Below are 19,278 nucleotides of genomic sequence, written 5' to 3'. Positions count from 1 at the left end.
GGAAATGGTTGTAGGAGCTGCAGAATCCCAGCAGGGTGGGGTTGGAAGGGAGCTCTGGAGATCAGCCAGTCCAAGTCCCCTGCCAAAGCAGGGCACCCACAGCAGCTTGCCCAGCAGCACAGTGCCCAGGGCCACTTGCAAGCTCTCCACACAAGCAGACTCCACAACCTCTCTGGCAGCCTGCTCCAGCCCTCCAGCACCCTCACACCAAACAAGCTTCTCCTCAGCCTCACATGCAACCTCCTGCACTCCACTTTGTGCCCTCTGCCCCTTGGCCTGGCCCTGGGCACCACTGAGCAGAGTCTGGCCCCAGCCTCTTGCTCCCCACAGCTCCTTTAGCTGTTGCTGAGCACTGAGCAGATGCCCTCTGGGGCTGCTCTCCTGCAGGCTCCACAGCCCCAGGGCTCTCAGCCTTTGCTCCTCACAGAGCTGCCCCAGGACTTTGAGCAGATGCCCTCTGGGATTGCTTTGTCCTACCTGGGCTGTGTGATGTTGCAAGCAGGTGACCATCTGCGGGTCAAGAGGAAAGGGAGGTGATGAAGCTCTTGGGCTATCCAAGTTTCCTCCTGCTAACCTCTGTGCAGACCTCCCCAGTGGTCTTACCAAAGCAAGACAGCTGCTGACATCGATGGATGTGATGTTAGTGTGCTGCTGGCCTCTCATCTTTTGCTTGACAGTAGTGATCTGAACTGGAGGAGGTTGAGCAGTGCCCAGGAGGAGGTTTTTTAGGTGATCAAGGTGTGGATGCAAAGTCCACCAACCCTTCTGGAGCCAGGGCTGAGGGTTTGCAGGAGGTTGATGTGTTGGGCTGTGTGGGTGCAGATGTTCCTCAGGGGCCTGCGTTGGTGCTGTGAGCTTAAAGCAAATCCTGCTGGTGGATTTTGGGTGGTGGGGAGAAGCTGATTCTCTCCTGGGGTGTTGGCGTGGCGTGGGTGGTCTCTTGCAGTGCAAGATCTCCTCCCAAGCCTTCTCCTTCAACTCTGGCTGTGTTGGGCTTTGTATTTGCCTGTGGAGCTGCAGCTGAGGCTAATTTCAGCCGTGATGGGCTGCTGGATTAGAGCAAAGCTCCCAGAGTTAGCTGCAGTGGTGTCTCGCTGGAGCATTTTTCTCCCTTGCTCTTTTTCCCTAAGCCTTCTCCTCCAGACAGCTAATTCCCCCCTTCCCCCACATCCTGCCATAGCCCAGAGCATGTCACAAGGAATTAAGGGCTGAAAAGAGGCCTGGGAGAAGCAGCTCCTCTGGAACAGTCTCTCCTTTCTATGACCGCCCTGGCCCCCTCTCTGTGCCCCTTTTGTGTCCCATCCAATTCCCCACCCTCCCCCTCCTCTGCCCATTCAGTCCATGCCAGAGGAACAAACCAGCAGCCCTCAGCCTTTCCCAACCCTGCTCCAGTAACCCTTCCCTGATGCCATCACCGCAGCCCAAAGGGTTTCCCACAGCTCCTGGACAATCCCAACTCTCTGCCGCAGTGCTCCTGGGCTCCTCCTGGCTGAGCGAGGAGGAGGAGGAGGAGAAGGAGGAGGAGGAGGAGGTTTGGGAGATTTGTGCTGCTGCAGCTGCTGCTGGAGGCTTTTTTTTTTTTTCCCTTTCCCCCCCTTTCCTTCTCTTCCATCTCTCTCTGCATCTCTGACAGCATCACCCAGCTCCCAATCCTCCTTCCCACAATCCACACACAATCTCCTCAGAATAGGGATGATGTCACTTCCTTGCAGAGGGTGCTTGGGGAGTGGAGAAGGGGAGGGGGGGGGGGAGAAAGAGCATGTGTGGAAAAAAGGGGAGTCACGACCTCAGAGTGTGTGTGTGTGTGTGTCTCTCTCTCTCAACATCCCCCCCAGCTGAATCAGAAGAGGTTTGGGTGCCTGTTGGAGGGGTGGGATTTGCAGTGGAGATGATGCCAGGCTCTTGTCGCAGGCAGTCACCACCCTGGCTCCTTCCCTGCGCCGAGTGGGATTTTTCCGATGGCTGCACAGAAGAGTTTGCTGCTCCCTTCTTGCCTTCTGATGTCTGTCTCCGTGGAGCTGCACTTTCCCTGACTTAGCCCGGTGGGAGAGAAGAATGTGCAGCAGCTGGACCACATGCCATGTAAGATTCCTGCTTCCATCCAGCTTTCTCTGAGCTCTGGAGGGGCAAAGGGTCCCGGGACTCTTTGCCCGCGCACATAAAGCTTGTTGCCTGCATGTGCTTCCCTCTCCTGCCAGTCTGGTGCAGCCTGGGATTTGTGCTGGGATGCAGGTGGTTAGGGGCCTGGGAAGTGCAGGGGAAGAAGGAGGGAATGAGAGGGTTTGTGGTGCTGCAGAACTGAAGTCATAGGATCATGAACGGGAGAAGTTAGAGCAGCATTTCAGATCCTGGGGAGATTCAGACTTGAGGTTAGGAAGAAGTTCTTCACCACGAGGATGGTGAGCCCTTGGAAGGGGTTGCCCAGAGAGATGGTGGAAGCCATATCCCTGGAGGTGTTTAAGGCCAGGCTGGATGAGGCTCTAAGACAGTCTGGTCTAGTGTGAGGTGTCCCTGTCCCGTGGCAAGGAGGGATTGGAATTAGATGATCCTTGTGGTCCCTTCCAACGCTGGCTGATTCTGTGATACCTGACAGGGGCTACAGGAGAGCTGAGGAGGGACTTTTGGCAAGGGCACTTAGTGCTGGGAGGAGTGGTGATGGATTTGAGCTGAAAGAGGGCACAGTGAGACTGGGGATTAGGAAGAAATCCTCGAGAGTGAGGATGGGGAAACACTGGCACAGGTTGCCCAGGGAGGTTGTGGATGTCCTCTCTGTGTTCAAGGCCAGGTTGGCTGAGGCCTTGAGTAACCTGGGACAGTGAGAGGTGTCCCTGGCTATGGCAGGGGGTTGGAGCTAGATGATCTTTACAGTCCCTTCCAATCCAAACCATTCTAGACCTCAAAGACCATCATGTCCAACCTTCTACCCAACACTTCCCTGGCCACTAGACCAGGGCCCAGAGTGCCACATCTCCTCATGCTCTGCACACCACCAGGGATGGAGTCAGTGCTCTCAGCGCTGTTTGCACTCTGACCTGCCCAATTCCTCTGCTAGATCTTACCTTTATCACCTTAAAATGGCACTGCTGGGGTGAAGCCACGGAGTCTCCATCCAGGGAGCTTGCATTTTGGTGTTTTGTGGGCTTTATATGCTCAGGGCCTCTACCCTCTCCCTTCTTAGCACAGCAGGGGCAAAGCCTCAGCCCCCACGGTTTGGATTTTCAACAACCAGCATTTCAAATTCCTGGGGACTTTGTGTGTGGTGCACTGGGAACCATGGGGAGCACCCAGGCAGGAGCATTCTGCTGTGTGACACTGAGTGACAACCTGCTCTGTCCCCATCTGTTGCTGTGGGAAAGGAATCCACATTCAGTGTTTGCTGTGTTCTTGCTGCCTTGTCAACTGGCGCAGGGCGGTGGAAGTAGGCAGAGCACAACTGGGCCCTGCACTTAGGTCACAACAGCTCCAGGATCCAAGCTAGGGGCAGAATGGCTGGAAACTGCCCAGTGGAGAAGGACCTGGGGGAGGGGGAGTGGTGACAGCAGCCAGAGATGAGCCAGGGTGTGCCCAGGAGACCAGAAGGGCACCAGAAGCCTGGCTTAGGTCAGCAGGAGCAGGGCAGGGATTGTCCCCCTGAACTGGGCACAGCTGAGGCCACAGATCAAATCCTGAGTTCAGTTTTGGGCCCTCACACTAAGAAGGGTATTGAGGAGCTGGAGCAGGTCCAGAGAAGAGCAAATAAAGCTGGTGATGGGCCTGGAGAACAGGAGTGGTGAGGAGCAGCTGTGGGAGCTGGGGGTGTTGAGCCTGGAGTAAAGGAGGCTGAGGGGAGAGCTTCTGGCTCTCTGCAGCTGCCTGCAAGGAGGCTGGAGCCAGCTGGGGGTTGGGCTCTGCTGCGAAGGAACAAGTGCCAGGACAAGAGGGAACAGCCTCAAGTTGCCCCAGGGCAGGTTTAGGTTGGACATGAGGAACAGTTTGTTTCTTTTAAGGGTTGTTAAGGCCTGTCCCAGGCTGCCCAGGGCAGTGCTGGAGTCCTCATCCCTGGAAAGGTTTCTGAGCTGTGGAGATGTGCTGAGTGCCATGGTTTGGTGGTGCCCTGGCAGTGCTGGGCTAAGGGTTGGATTCCATGACCTTGAAGCTCTCTTCCAACCTAACTGATTCCATGATTCCATTATCAGTTGGGAGAACTTAGCCCTCTTGAGGGGGTGGCTTTGAGCAGAGAGGCACAGGCCAAGGTGTCCTATGCCCTGCTCTGTGGTAGTACAGGAAGCTACAGGTAAGAAGTTTGACAGGGTTGAGAGGCACAGATGAGCAGGGGCAGCCCACATAGGTGTGATCTTAGAAACCAAAGGTTGCTAAAAGCAAGCAGAAGTCCTGGTTTTGGGTGGTGGTTTGAAGCGTGGTGCAGAAGATACGCAGTAGGGAGGTTGGCTTAGCTGCAGGTGAGGGCTGAGCCACAGGGCTGCAGTGGACATGGGCTGGAGCAGGCTGGAGCCTGTGCAGCACAGCAGCAATGGTGTGGGAGAGCTGTGCTGGGAGGAGGTGTGTGGCCAGCCCTGTGCAGTCTCGTGACTTGTCCCACTGCTGTTGCTTTTTATAAAGGGTTGGGGAAGCTTTAAAAATAGAAGAGCCACCAAGATGTGAGGAGGAATAGGCAGCTCCTCCAGCTCCCACCTTTGGGCAGGGCCAGGGGGAGCCCAGAGGAGATATGATGCTGGCAGGGCCAGAGTGAACCCAGAGGAGGTGAGATGCTGGCAGGGCCAGGGTGAGCCCAGAGGAGGTGAGATGCTGGCAGGGCCAGGGTGAGCCCAGAGGAGGTGAGATGCTGGCAGGGCCAGAGTGAGCCCAGAGGAGGTGAGATGCTGGCAGGGCCAGAGTGAACCCAGAGGAGGTGAGATGCTGGCAGGGCCAGAGTGAACCCAGAGGAGGTGAGATGCTGGCAGGGCCAGGGTGAACCCAGAGGAGGTGAGATGCTGGCAGGGCCAGGGTGAACCCAGAGGAGGTGAGATGCTGGCAGGGCCAGGGTGAACCCAGAGGAGGTGTGATGCTGGCAGGGCCAGAGTGAACCCAGAGGAGCAGAGATGCTGGCAGGGCCAGGGTGAACCCAGAGGAGCTGAGATATGGAGCTGGCAGGGCCAGAGTGAACCCAGAGGAGCTGAGATGCTGGCAGGGCCAGGGTGAACCCAGAGGAGCTGAGTTGCTGGCAGGGCCAGGGTGAACCCAGAGGAGCTGAGATATGGAGCTGGCAGGTTGCTTCTCTGCAGCTGGTCATAGGACTGTAGAATCATTTTGGTTGGAGAAGATCTTTCAGGTCATCAAGGTTAACCATTCTGTAACACTGCTAAGGCTGGTGCTAAACCATGTCCCTCAGCACCACTTCTCTGCAGCTTTAAACACCTCCAGAGATGAGGATGCTGCCATTGTCCTTAGCAACCTGGGTCAGCGTTGAGAACCCTCCAGTGAAGAAGTTTTTCCTTGTGTTCAATCTAAACGTCCCCTGGGGCAACTCAAGGTCCTCATCCTGTGACTTTTTACTAGGGAGAAGAGCCCAATCCCCAGCTGGCTCCAGCCTCCTTGCAGGCAGCTGCAGAGAGCCAGAAGCTCTTCCCTCAGCCTCCTTTCCTCCAGCCTCAACACCCCCAGCTCCCTCAGCTGCTCCTCACCGTTCCTGTTCTCCAGACCCTTCCTCCTCTGAATGCCCTTCTTGAAGTGAGGGGCCCAAAACTGAGTCCAGGATTCCAGGGGTGGCCTCCCCAGTGCCCATTCTGGGGGCACAATCCCTGCCCTGCTTCTGCTGGTCACACTCTTGCTAATCTAAGCCAGGCTTCTGATGCCCTTCTTGCCCACGTGGGCACACTCTGGCTCACCTCCAGCTGCTGTCACCAACCCACCAGCAGCTCAGTAGCTTCCCCACTCACTGCTGTGTGGTGTTTTGGTTTGTTGGCTGCGAGAAGAGGCTGGCAGCAGGTCTGCCTGAGGAAGAAGATGGTAATACAGGCACCTTTAGAGCTGAGAGCAGTCTAACCTGTATGGAGCACCCTGTGGTGCCTGCTTGCCATCATGCAGCCCTAACAGGATTCTGAGTAATCTCATGAAGTGGAGCTGGGTCATGAGTGCTGATTATGTTCAGCAAGTCTCTCACTGGCAGCTCTTTAAAAGGTCCATCCCTCTCCTGGCCTCTCCTCCTCTCGCTTGCCATGCTCCCTGCTGCTGAGAGCAGGAAGCTTGGCCACCTATGGTATAAAACAGCTCCAGGTGGGAGAAGTCTGTAGAACCACAGGGTTGATTTGCTTGGAAAAGGCCTTTTAAGATCAAGTCCACCCATGATCTAACTCTACCAAGACTGGTGCCAAGCCATGCCCCTCAGCACCACACCTCTGCCTCTTTTAAACCCATCCAAGAGTGAGGATCCAAATCACCTCAGGGAGCCTGTTCCAATCTTTGAGAACCCTTTCAGTGAGGAAGTTGCTTCTAATGTCCAACCTAAACCTCCCCTGGGGCAACTTGAGCAACGTTAATGGCCTGAAGCTACCCCAGGGGAAGTTTAGGTTGGACATGAGGAAGAATCTCTTTGCTGCAAGAGTGGTGAGGCATTGGAGCAGGCTGCCCACAGACATGGTGGAGTCACCATCCCCGTTCAAGAAACACTTAGGTGTGGCACTTCAGGGCATGGTTTAGTGGTCATGGAGGTGTTGGGTATAAGGTTGGACTTGATGATCTTGCAGGTCTTTTCCAACCTTAATGATGCTAAGATTGAGGCCTTTTCCTCTTGTCCTGTCACTTATTCCTTGGCCCAACCCCCAGCTGGCTCCAACTCCTTTCAGGGAATGGTAGAGCAGGAAGTTTTCCCCTCAGCCTCCTTTTCTCCTTCTGCTGGTGTGACTTTGTGGGATTCTCCTGAAGGTCTTTCAAGCTGTGACTGGGTAGGCTTAGACTAGATATTAGGAATTGCTTTTTCCCAGCACATGTGGTCTGGCATTGGAATGTGCTGCCCAGGAAGGGGGTTGAGTCACCAACCCTGGATGTGGTGCTTGGGGATATGGTTTAGGCTGCACTTCGTAGAGCAGGGATATTGGTCAGGCTCAGTGATCCTGATCTTTCCCAACCTGAATGTTTCTGTGATGCTCATCAGAGCCTTTGATTCTCTTCTCTGGCAGGAGGTGAGTGTTGTGCCTGCTGAACTTCCTGAGAGCCACCAGCCATGCCAGGGATCGTCGTGTTCCGCCGCCGCTGGTCTGTAGGCAGCGATGACCTGGTTTTGCCAGCAGTCTTCCTCTTCCTCCTGCATACCACCTGGTAAGTGAGAAAGGCAAGAGCCATGCTTCTGATTTCTTCTCCCACCCATCCTCTCTGATGCTCCTCTTTCTTCCACCTCTAATTCTTCCTGCAGCTGGAAGGTTTGTTTGGGGCTTTTATGACAGACACCAACACCTCTCCAGCTTGTGGTTCTTTGGGTATGTTCAGGTGGAAGGTCTGGTTCCAGCTGCAAAGAAGGAACCTGGCCAGGGGACCATAAAATCATTGAGGTTGGAAAAGATCTGTAAGATCATCAAGTCCAACCTTCTGTCCAATATCTCCATCCACCAAGGTGATCCTACTCCAGGTGGTCCACTGGAGTCTGAGGCTGTGTTTGTACCCAACATCTCCATCCTACAAGGTGGTCCACTGGAGTTTGGGGCTGTATTTCTAGCTAACATCTCCATCTTCCATGGTGGTCCTACTCCAGGTGGTCCACTGGAGTTTGAGGCTGTATTTCTAGCCAATATCTCCATCCCCTAAGGTGGTCCACTGGAGTTTGAGGCTGCTTCTAGCTAACATCTTCATCCTCTAAGGTGGCCCTACTCAAGGTGGTCCACTGGAGTTTGGGGCTGTGTTTCTAGCAAATATGTCCATCCCATAAGGTGGTCCACTGGAGTTTGAGGCTGTGTTTCTAGCCAATATGTCCATCCCCTAAGGTGGTCCACTGGAGTTTGGGGCTGCTTCTAGCTAACATCTTCATCCTCTAAGGTGGCCCTACTCCAGGTGGTCCACTGGAGTTTGAGGCTGTGTTTCTAGCCAATATGTCCATCCCCTAAGGTGATCCACTGGAGTTTGGGGCTGTGTTTCTGTAAAGGGGCTCAGGAGAAAAACAATTAGGAGTGGCAGCTCCTGTAGGATAATCATAAAATCAATCAGGTTGGAAGAGATGTCCAAGCTCATCCAGTCCAACCTATCATGAGACCTGACAGAAAATGAAACTGGTCAGACTAGGGGAGCAGAGCTTCTGGATGGCTTGTGGTGAGATTTGCAGAGCTGAGGGAGCTGTTGGACACTGAAGATCCTCAGGAGCTCTGTGAGGAGAGCAGCTAAGGGTGTGGAGAGGGGAAGGTATTGCAACTTTCTTTTGGCTTACTGCTGCTAACAAGCTGGTTTGTGCCTGGCAGGTTTGTGATCCTCTCTGTGGTGCTCTTTGGGCTGGTGTACAACCCCAACGAGACCTGCTCCCTTAACCTGGTGGACCACGGCAGAGGCTACCTGGGCATCCTGCTCAGCTGTATGATCGCAGAGGTGGCCATCATCTGGCTCAGCATGAGAGGCAGCATCCTGTACACAGAGCCCCGGGACTCCATGCAGTATGTGCTCTATGTCAGACTGGGTAAGAGGCCCTCAGGACCTTCCTAATAATGACTCAGCCTCCACACTGCCATCTGCTAATCACAGAAGAACTTCTCTTCCCCTGCCACCCATGGCAAACACACACACACACACACATACAGCTTCTGAAAGACATCCAGATGGCCTCTTGTATGTGATGTGCATCTGAATCCATCACGTTGACTGCACCCTGTCATTGCTGTGAGGCTCTCATGCAGTGTCCCAAATATCTTCCTAGCAAACCTTTTTTCACTTGTCATCCTCATTGCCATGCAGGTCTAGCCTTCCCCTCTAACAAAATCTGCTCCCCTTCTGGCTCCTGACACAGATCTGCCACAGTCAGATGCTTCTACACCTCTCCCCCACCTTTTCTTTTTAGTTTTCCCCACATTTTCCCATCATACAGGGATGGATTTCATGGTGCTCCTGCCCCTGAGGCGTGTGCAGACACATCGACACCCACCTACCTTCAGACATGTGCTTGACCTCTTGGCTTCACATGTGAGACACCAACCTGTACTTTGATACTTCCACCTCCAGGCACCATGAGATAATCAGGTTTGCCACCTGCTCTCTCCTTCCATCCTCTCTTACACTGCATATTTGTCTTCTCAAAAAACATTGCCTGCCTCCCTCACCCATCAAGAACTAGACCAGAAAAGAGCCTTGGTTCCTTGGTCTCTTATTCAGAGGCTTCACTTTTAGCTTCCCTTCCTTCCCCTCTGCCCCACTCCAGCCTTCCCTCCTCTCTGGCCTTCCAGGTACAGAACCATGATCAGATTTTTTCTGTCCTGAGGAAGATTTGGAGACAAAACTCCTGCAAAGCTGAGCCAGTTTCAGACAAAGCTTCTCCTGGGTGCTTTTTTTGGGGGTATTTTTTGCCTCTTTTGTTGTTGTGCAGAATTTGCTCACACCCAAAGGTGACCTTGCTTTGAAAGCTCTGTCTGGGAGAGACATTTTCCACCTTCTGAGTGCAAATCATTAACATCAAGAGCAAACAAAATCTTTCTCCAGTCTCCCAGCTGCTCTGCAGTCTCCCTGGGGAAGCACAAAGATCCCTGACAGGTTGAGTAACACTCCTGGTAAAACCAGACTCAAGTGGGGCAGGGCAGGCAGAGAAAAGCCAAAGAGCCATTTTTCTACCCCTGAAAAATCATCCTCTTTTCTTCTTTATCTGCTTTAAGCTCTTGATGTGTTCAAGATCTGGGTTTACACTGGATTTTGGGTCTGCTCCACTCTTGTCTCGTGGTGGTTTTTACTCTTTGTGGCTTCATCAGTTGTGATGTTAGAGAGAGGAGTGTGACCGTTGTGTGGGCAAGGTCCATGTGACTGTCCCATTTTAAGCATCTGCTGTCATCCACATCTAAGGAAAGAACTTCCACTCTGAACCTGGGAGATTCACATCCCTGCTCCTGCTCCTTCTGTCCTGAGCAGGTAACCAGAGAACGAGTTGGGTTGGAAGGAACCTGAAAGATCATCTAGTTCCAACCCCCATGCTATAGGCAGGGACACATTGCACTAGCCCAGGTTGCCCAAGGCCCCATCCAACCTGCCCTTGAACACATTCAGGGAGGAGGCATCCACAGCCTCCTTGGGCAACCTGTTCCAGTGTCTCTCCACAGGATCAATCAGGTTGGAAAAGACCTTCAAGATCATCAAGTCCAACCCATTGCCCATTGTTGTCTAATTAACTAAACCATAGCATCAAGCACCTCATCTCTTGGTAAACAGCTCCAGGGAAGGTGACTCCACCACCTCCCTGGGCAGCCCATTCCAATGCCAATCACTCTCTCTGCCAACCACTTCCTCCTAACATCCAGCCTGAACCTGTCCTGGCACAGCTTGAGGCTGTGTCCTCTTGTTCTGTCGCTGGGTGCCTGGCAGAAGAGACCAACCCCACCTGGCTGCAGCCTCCCTTCAGGTAGTTGTAGACAGAAGTGAGGTCTCATCTGAGCCTCCTCTTCTCCAGGCTGAACACCTCAGTCTCCAGCTGAGACTGAGTCTCTCCTCACAGGGCTGTGCTCCAGCCCCTTCACCAACCTTGGTGCCCTTCTCTGGACATGTTCAATCACCTCAATATCTTTCTTCAATTGAGAGGCCCAGAACCAGACACAGGATTCAGGGTGTGGCCTAAGCAGTGCTGAGTACAGGGGCAAAAGGACTTCCCTGGTCCTGCTGGCCACACTGTTCCTGATAACAAGCCAGGATGCCATTGGCAATATCACAGGGCAGACAGACCACAGAGGCCAAGCCTGGCTCAGCTTAAGAACATTGGTTGGGTTGATCAGGAACCAGGCTCAACCTTTCCTGAACCACCTCCAACCCTGGTTCCATGCCCAGTGCTGTTAAGCTCTTTATGTCTCTTTGAAGTGGTCTTTCCAGGCTGGTCATAGTGAGGCACTTGTGGCTCATCTGCCACCCCAGTGTGGTAGAGGAGGTCTATGGGTAGATGTACATCTAGATAAGGAGGGTGGATGCTTAGTTTGCTAAGCTGGAACATGGGTTTAGTCTCAGCTCTACCAAAGCCTTGCTTGGTGTTACTAAGCAAGTTCTTTACCTTCCTTGTACTCTGAGGGTGTAACATGTAGGTAAAGTGTGAGGAGGGGCTCTTCAGAGCACTGTTTTGGGCTATTTTTTGGGTTCCAAGGAACCATTCTTAACACACACACACACACAGAGAGTTTCGTGTTTGTTACCAGGGTAACTGAGGAGCCAGCAAATGACTCCTTGAGAGCTGTGTCCTGGGAATTATTCCTGGGAGAAGGACTGCAAAGAGCAGAGGTGCTGGGAATATTTAAGTGTAGTAAGCAGAACTCAACCTGGGTACACCCAGCTGATTCCCTGTGTTTTAGTCTGTGAGTCAGAGCGAGTGGCTGAGGTGGGTGAGACCTAGCTGCTGGTGCACCGGGAGTCTTCCTGCCTGAAGGAGGCTTCCCGCTGCTCTGTGCCTCATTCACACCTCTGCACAGCACAGGATTCCCCCATCCCAGCATGGTGGGAGTTGGAAGGGAGCTCTGGAGTTCAGTCCAAGTTCCCTACAAAAGCAGGGCACCCACAGCAGCTTGCCCAGCAGCACAATGCCCAGGGCCACTTGCAAGCTCTCCACACAAGCAGACTCCACAACCTCTCTGGGCAGCCTGCTCCAGCCCTCCAGCCCTCACACCAAAAAGGTTTCTCCTCATCCCCACTTGCAACCTTCTGCACTCCACTTTGTGCCCTCTGCCCCTTGGCCTGGCCCTGGGCACCACTCACAAGAGCCTGGCCCCAGCCTCTTGCCCCCCACAGCTCCTTTAGCTGTTGCTGAGCACTGAGCAGATGCTCTCTGGGGCTGCTCTCCTGCAGGCTCCACAGCCCCAGGGCTCTCAGCCTTTGCTCCTTACAGAGCTGCTCCAGGCCCTTCAGCACATGGCCTGTGTGCCATTAAGGTGCACTTGGTGGTGAGGTCACACTACCTCTTTGGTTCCCTTTCTCAAGCATCACCTTCCCAAGCACTGAGGCTTAGTCCCGCGGCCGCTTATTGACAGAACTGGTTCGGAAGGGACCTCTGAGATCGAGTCCAACCATCAGCCTAAGACCACCATGACCATTAAGCCATGTCCCAAGGTGCCATGTCCTGCTAAAGAAGCTGGGTTGAGGCAGTCATTAAGCCTTGGGCAGATGCTGCAACCCCTCCCTTTGCATTCCTTTTGTTGCAGCCATCCTGGTGATCGAGTTCGTCTACGCCATCGTGGGCATCGTCTGGCTGACGCAGTACTACAGCTCCTGCAACGACCTCACAGCCAAGAGTGTCACTTTGGGTATGTGTTTGGAGCGTGGTTTGGGCACATTCCACGTCTGTAGGCATCTCCTTGCCTTGGAGAGCTCATTGATTGGTATGTGAGGGGATTGAGTGCTTGGAAGTGGCTCGCTGGGAGCTGTCAATGTGGGGCTTGTTTTCTGCCAGACGTCACTGTCCGGAACAGTTGGGTTCATTCATTCCTGCTGTCTGCACTGAGGCAAAAAGTCCTGTTCCCATGGAAGGGGCTTGCTGGGGAGTCCTGTAAGAACTGGTTCCCCTTCTTCAGTTTTAAAACAGCTTTACTGGTTTTCTGGAGCTCCTTTGTCATCTCAGCCAGTCTCCTGGCAGGAATGAGTCATAGAATCTCAGAATGGAAGGATTGGAAGGGACCTTAAAGATCATCCAGTTTCAACCCCCAGCCATGGACAGGGACACCTCCCACTAACCCATGTTGTTTAAGGCCTCATCCAACCTGGCTTGGAACTACCTCTCCTGGGGAGGGGGCATCCACAACCTCCCTGGGCAACCTGTTCCAGTGTCTCCCCACCCTCACTGTCAAGAATTTCTTCCTAATCTCCAGTCCCTACCTCCCCTTCTCAAGCTTCAATCCATCCCCTCTCATCCTATCACCACAGGCCCTAATGAAACTTAGTGTTGAAGTCCCTCAAGATACTCAGTGAGTACTTAATGGCCTTTTGCATGGAGCTTCTGGATCTCTCTTGGAGCAATTCCTAAACACCAGCTGGGGAATCTATGTGGGGCTTAGAAACCTTTCCAGAGGATTTCCCTTTTCTGCAGTTGGCTGCAAGAATGTCTGGGAAGCTTTCTCTACCCTGCAGCAGTGGAGAGATGGCTCTGATATATGTGGTAAAGAGCAGGAAAAGGTAGCCTCATAGAATGGTTTGGGTTGGAGCAACCTGGTCTCTAGTAGGCAGGGGGGGTTGAAACTAGATGATCTTTAAGGTCCCTTCCAACCACTCTGTGATTCTATCACCTAGTTCCAGCTCCTTCCAGCCATGGGCAGGGACACCTTCTCCTACATCAGGTTGCTCAGGGCTCTATCCAGTCTGTCTTGGAAGAATTCCAGGCTTGGAGCCTCCACAACTTCTCTGGGCAACCTGTTCCAGTGCCTCACCACCTTCATGGGTCAGGATTTTCTCCTAACTTCTAATCTAAACTGTAGCTGCTTCCACTTGGAAGCCATCACCTCTCATCCTTGAGGACTGACCTGTTGGAAGGCAGCGAAGGAGAAAAGGACCTGGGGGTCCTGGTGGATGGGAGGTTGACTGTGAGCCAGCACTGTGCTCTTGTGGCCAGGAGGGCCAGTGCCATCCTGGGCTGGATTAGGAGGGCTGTGGTTAGTAGGTCGAGAGAGGTTCTCCTGCCCCTCTGCTCTGCCTTGGCGAGGCTGCATCTGGAGTACTGTGTCCAGTTCTGAGCCCCCCCCAGTTCAAGAGGAACATAGAACTGCTTGAGAGAGTCCAACAGAGTCACAAAGATGCTGAAGGGAGTGGAACATCTCATGAGGAGACACTGAGGGAACTGAGGCTCTTGAGCAGAGGGGCCTGAGGGGTGACCTCATTCGTGTTGATAAAGATGTGCAGGGTGAGTGCCCGGAGGCTGGAGCCAGGCTCTGCTGGGTGATGCCCAGTGCCAGGACAAGGGGCAGTGGGTGAGAGTTGAGGCATAGGAAGTTTCATGTGAACATGAGGAGGATTTTTTTTCCCTGTGAGAGTGACATAAACCTGGAACAGGCTGCCCAGGGGGGGCTGTGGAGCCTCCCTCTTTGGAGACATTCAAGACCTGCCTGGATGTGATCTGCTTTGGGTGATGCTGCTCTGACAGCGGAGTTGTATCGGATGATCTTTGGAGGTCCCTCCCAGCCCCTGACATACTGTGGTTCTGTGATTTAACAGCAGGGCCCCCCTGACTTTTCTCCTCTTTCTTCTCAGGGATGGTGGTGTGCAACTGGGTGGTGATCCTGAGTGTCTGCATCACTGTCCTCTGCGTCTTCGACCCCACAGGCAGGACCTTCGTCAAGCTCCGAGCTACCAAGCGCAGGCAGCGCAACCTGAGGACCTACAACCTGCGGTAAAGCAGCGCTGCTGGGAGCCTGCTCCTGCTGCCTTCATGCTCCTTGGTGTTTTCTCCCACCTTGCTTTGGGGAGGGGAGGGAAGCCTTCAGCTCCCAGCGTTGCTTCTCTCCAGTGAGGGTGATTTCTGGAAGAGCTCAGCTCAGTCAGGTGCTGTGTGTGGGCATCTGCAGCCAAAAAGAGGCAGAGCAGCGCAGTGGCTTGGATGGATTAGTCACTGGCTTGGTGAATCCTCCTGAGCCCTTGAAGCTGCTGCTGCTGCTGCTGACCAGAGAAATGCAGAATGGTAGGGGTTGGAAGGGCCCTCTGGACATCATCCAGCCCAACACATCTGTTTAAAGCCAGGTTCACCTAGATCAGCTTGCACAGGTGGGCTTTGAGTGACTGCAGAGGAGGAAACTGCCACCTCTCTGGGCAGCGGCTTGGCATGATGAACTCAGAGGTCTTTCTCAGCCTCAGTGATTCTGTGATTCTATTGTTTGTCCAGCCTGTAGCAGTGTTTTCCTTGCTAACAGCAAGTCAGCACTTTAGATTCTGCTTAGCTTCAGAGAACATCTTCCAGAAGCCCTTTTCTTCCTTTCTTTCTGTCTTTAAAACACAGCCTTTTGGCCTGAGGTTTCTCATGTTTGGTCTTGGCCCAGAAGTGATTTCTTTTGTGTTGGCAGTTAGGTCTTTTAATTAAGAATTGATTACATTTTGAGCTTTCCAGATGGGGGATAGGAAAAGGCTTGGAGTGGTTTTTTTTTTCACCAAGAAAGGCATCTTTCAGTCTTTTTTTTTTTCTTTTCCCAGTCTCTCTTTTGTTGTTTTCTTTTCTTCCTTTCTTTCTTTTCCAGTAGCAGGACAACACAACCAGGCTTTGTTTTCTTCTGCAGCCTCGACATCTGTGACTGTCAGTGAGGAATGTGCACTTGTAGGACTTGAGGGCATTAGGTTTTGGAAGCAAAAAAAAATAGAGACTTGTACAGAATACTCTGAAATTTGGCTTGCCTTTTTTGTGCTTCTGTTGAGAATGTGTATCCAAGAGGGTGCTTTGAAAGCTTCCTCTTGAAATGAGATCCTTCAGGTTGCCTTTTTAAGGGCAAACCAGAGTTTGCTATTGTCATTCACCAGAACTATGATGAGCAGCTTTGTCTTAGTGTTGGTTAATGGTTGGACTCTGTGAACTTAAAGGTCTTTTCCCAAGCTAAACCCAAGATTCTGTGATGACCACGCAGGGAAGTCTGGTTTGAAGGAGCATGATGTCTCTTATGGAGTGTGAGATGTTCTTCCCAACCTCTTCAGTATGTTACTGACACCAGCCTTGGCTGTTTGGAGCCAGTGGCCTGCTAGCCTTGCATTTTGATCTCTAAGGGGAGGGGGATGAGAAGCTGTGACAGCCAGCAGGGAGGTTCTCCTCTCCCTCTGCTCTGCCCCAGTCAAGCTGCAGCTGGAGCCCTGTGTCCAGTTCTAGTCCCCCCCCTCCCAGGTCAAGAAAGACTGGGGACTGCTGGAGAGAGTCCAGGGCAGGCTCTGAATGTTCTGAGGGGCCTGGAGCAGCTCTGTGAGGAGCAAAGGCTGAGAGCCCTGGGGCTGTGGAGCCTGCAGGAGAGCAGCCCCAGAGGGCATCTGCTCAGTGCTCAGCAACAGCTAAAGGAGCTATGAGGGGCAAGAGGCTGGGGCCAGGCTCTTGTGAGTGGTGCCCAGGGCCAGGCCAAGGGGCAGAGGGCACAAAGTGGAGTGCAGGAGGTTGCATGTGAGGCTGAGGAGAAGCTTGTTTGGTGTGAGGGTGCTGGAGGGCTGGAGCAGGCTGCCCAGAGAGGTTGTGGAGTCTGCTTGTGTGGAGAGCTTGCAAGTGGCCCTGGGCCTTGTGCTGCTGGGCAAGCTGCTGTGGGTGCCCTGCTTTGGCAGGGGGCTTGGGCTGGCTGATCTCCAGAGCTGCCTTCCAATTCCACCATGCTGAGACTCTGTGACACTTTGGCTCTCCACCTCACTGCATCAGAAGCTGTTTGGCTGAGTGCATTATTTCTCCAAAGGGAACCTAAGTACCACAGATGGCAAAGTTTGGGTTTGTTGTTTTTTTTTTCACCAGAGGACTTCGAAATAAATCAAAACAAACCCAAACATTCTCTCTCCTGTGAGGAGTTTTGAGATCCCAGATGAGTGAGTGAGTGAAGGTGGTTTGTCCTTTGGGCCATGGCCAGGTTTTTTCCCCTCCAGGCCTGTAACATTTTTGGAGAGCTTGTTCCTACTGCTTGTCACTTCAGAAAGGGAACCTGAACAGATGTTAACAAGCACAATGCTGTGGGCTACGACCTGAAAGGGAAACAGAAAACCTTGCTGAGTGCTCAGCACAAACCCAGTTGGTTGTGGTCAGAGAGCAGGCTCTGAAATTCACCACTTGCTTAGAACCACCCTCTCCAGAGGCTAGATCATAGAGCTATCTGCCTGCTTCTGGGTTGTGAGCCCCTAAGCTGCTGAGGGACAACTGCTCTGATGGGAATCCCTCACTCTGCATTGAGGTTTGTCTTCTGGCTGACAGCAGCTCTTCCACCTCAGCATTGCAGTGCAACTGGGTGATCCTCTTGAGGTTCAAGGAGGCCAAGTGCACCCTACATCTAAGGCAGGGCAACACTCACTGTCAGTACAGGCTGAGGGGTGAAGGGCTGGAGAGCAGCCCTGTGGAGAAGGCCTTGAGGGTGCTGGGGGGTGAAAAGCTGAAGATGAGCTGGTTAAAATGCAACCATGGCCTGGGCTGATCCCCAGCAGTGTGGGCAGCAGGGGCAGGGAGGAGATTCTGCCCCTCGGCTGAACCCCTGCCTACGGTGCTGGGGCCAGCTCTGGAGTCTCAGCACAGCAGAGACAGGGACCTGTTGGAGCAGAGCCAGAGGAGGCCACAGCAGTGGTGGGAGCACTGGAAGCCCTCTGCTGTGAGGAGTTGGGGTTGTTCAGCCTGGAGAAGAGAAGGCTCCAGGGAGACCTTCTGGTGGCCTTTTGGTGCCTAAAGGGGCTGAGGAGAAAGCTGAGGACAGGCTTTTGAGCAGGGCCTGCTGTGACAGGACAAGGAGTGATGGTTGGGAGACAAGGGAGGTTCAGACTGGAGAAGGGGGAGAGATTTATGACCCTGAGGGTGGTGGTGAGAGCCTGTCCCAGGTTTCCCAGAGAGGTGGGAGCTGCCCCATGCATGGCACCACTGCAGGTCAGGTTGTTTGGGGCTCTGAGCATCCTGCTCTAGTTGGGGCTCTCCCTGCTGCCTGCAGGAGGGGTTGGGCTAGCTGATCTTTAAAGATCCCTTCAAGCCAAACCATTCCATCATTCTATGGTTCCACTTCACCTGAGCCCTATTTCCTGTGCCTTACCTGATGGAAAGAAGTGGATTTGTGACATCAAGGAGACTTGGTGTGATCTTGGCTTCCTTTCTAGGGGGCTCTGCCGAGCTCTCTCCCAGCGCTGCTCCCTCAGCGGCGGCATCGTGACGTGTGTGGGCTCCTTCTGTTCTTGCAGAGCTAAGAAAATCAAACAACCAAACAAACAGCTCAGCTAATTGTGCTGAGGTTTCTCTAAGGAACTTGCTGGAGAGCTTGTGTGGAAGTTCAGTGTCAGGAAGAAAGAATTTTGGGGTGGTGGAGGGGGGGAAAGCTGGAGTCAAAATAGCTCAGAGCACACTTTGCTTGTTCAGCCCCCGCAGCAAAGTTGTGAAGCTCTTTGCATTGCTGCCCAGCTTCTTCTGGCATTTGCTGGAGCAAACTGAGTGCTGCCAACTCTTTCCTAGGGCATTCAGAGTCCTGTTTCTCTTTTGGAGTCTCCCTTGGAGGTTATGGATTGTTGCCCTGTGGGTTCTGCTGCTTCTCTTGCAGCCAAATATTCCTTTACCAGCGTCTTTTTCTACAGGTGCAACCTTGCTTTATGTGCTTGGGCTTTTCCTGATCGTACAGTCCAAGCATTTTAAAGCAGGGGAAGGGTTAGTTTGGACATGAGGAACAATTTATCCCCCAAAAGGGTTGTCAAAGCCTGTCCCAGGCTGCCCAGGGCAGTGGTGGAGTCCCCATCCCTGGAGGGGTTTCTGGCTGTGGAGCAGTGGTGCTGAGGGCCATGGTTTGGTGGTGCCCTGGCACTTGATGGATGGATTCCACAATCTGAAAGGTCCCCAACCAAAACCATTCTGTGTTTCTAAGCTCTAAACCCTGGAGCAGCCCCCTCAATGCAGCTCATTGGGGTTAAAGAGCCAAAGCTGACTTGGGGAGGTGCCACATCTCCTCCTGCTTTACCCATCCCATTGCCAGCATCACCTGCACTGCCCCTGCTCTGGCTGGCACCCGCTGCATGCCGAATCCCTGCCCAACTCGCAGCCTCCTTCCCTGGCTCTCTCTTATGATGGCTTAGTGCAGATTTCACCAGTGGTAGCCTGGGCTTGGGTGACTTTGTAGCAGCTCCAGTTGTGCCCTCCTGCCTGTGCTCATGTGCACACTGTGCCCTCTGTTCACAGGCACCGGCTGGAGGAGGGACAGGCCAGCAGCTGGACCCGCAGGCTCAAAGTTTTCCTTTGCTGCACACGGACAAAAGACTCTCAGTCGGTAGGTACCAAACATCTGCCCTCAGACAGGGAGCTCTGGGGCTGTCCTGCTGAGATGTGGGGCTCAGCAGGCTGGAGCAGCAGGTGGGGTTCCTGCTGGCAAGTTGGGTGATGTGCATCGCGTTTCACCGTGACTCGCCTTTGGGTTCTGGAGGTACGAGGGTGAGCCTTGATGGCAGTCAGGGCAAGGGCTGGGGATGCCTTGCAAGGAGCTGAGCTGCCCT

General features: G+C 53.4%; 1 protein-coding gene across 5 annotated transcripts in view; it reads left to right on the top strand.

Moving 5' to 3' along the window:
- DAGLA (diacylglycerol lipase alpha) overlaps window positions 1–19,278 on the top strand; it is a 131,737-nt gene that overhangs the window by 78,326 nt on the left and 34,133 nt on the right. For 3 of the 5 annotated variants that reach the window (XM_064163311.1, XM_064163309.1, XM_064163308.1), the window contains exons 2-7: window positions 1,912–2,082; window positions 7,155–7,293; window positions 8,421–8,632; window positions 12,327–12,428; window positions 14,362–14,500; window positions 18,968–19,055. In XM_064163311.1, coding sequence (XP_064019381.1) covers window positions 7,199–7,293; window positions 8,421–8,632; window positions 12,327–12,428; window positions 14,362–14,500; window positions 18,968–19,055 — 636 coding nt within the window. In that variant the 5' untranslated portion in view covers window positions 1,912–2,082; window positions 7,155–7,198. The remainder of the gene's footprint in view (window positions 1–1,911; window positions 2,083–7,154; window positions 7,294–8,420; window positions 8,633–12,326; window positions 12,429–14,361; window positions 14,501–18,967; window positions 19,056–19,278) is intronic. The other 2 variants (XM_064163310.1, XM_064163312.1) reach the window with 2 other exon arrangements.

This window comes from Pogoniulus pusillus, chromosome 24 (assembly GCF_015220805.1).
Source record: "Pogoniulus pusillus isolate bPogPus1 chromosome 24, bPogPus1.pri, whole genome shotgun sequence".
Classification (NCBI taxonomy): domain Eukaryota; kingdom Metazoa; phylum Chordata; class Aves; order Piciformes; family Lybiidae; genus Pogoniulus; species Pogoniulus pusillus.
The sequence above is the reverse complement of the archived record's forward strand: the minus strand, read 5'-3'. Positions and strand labels throughout refer to the sequence as shown.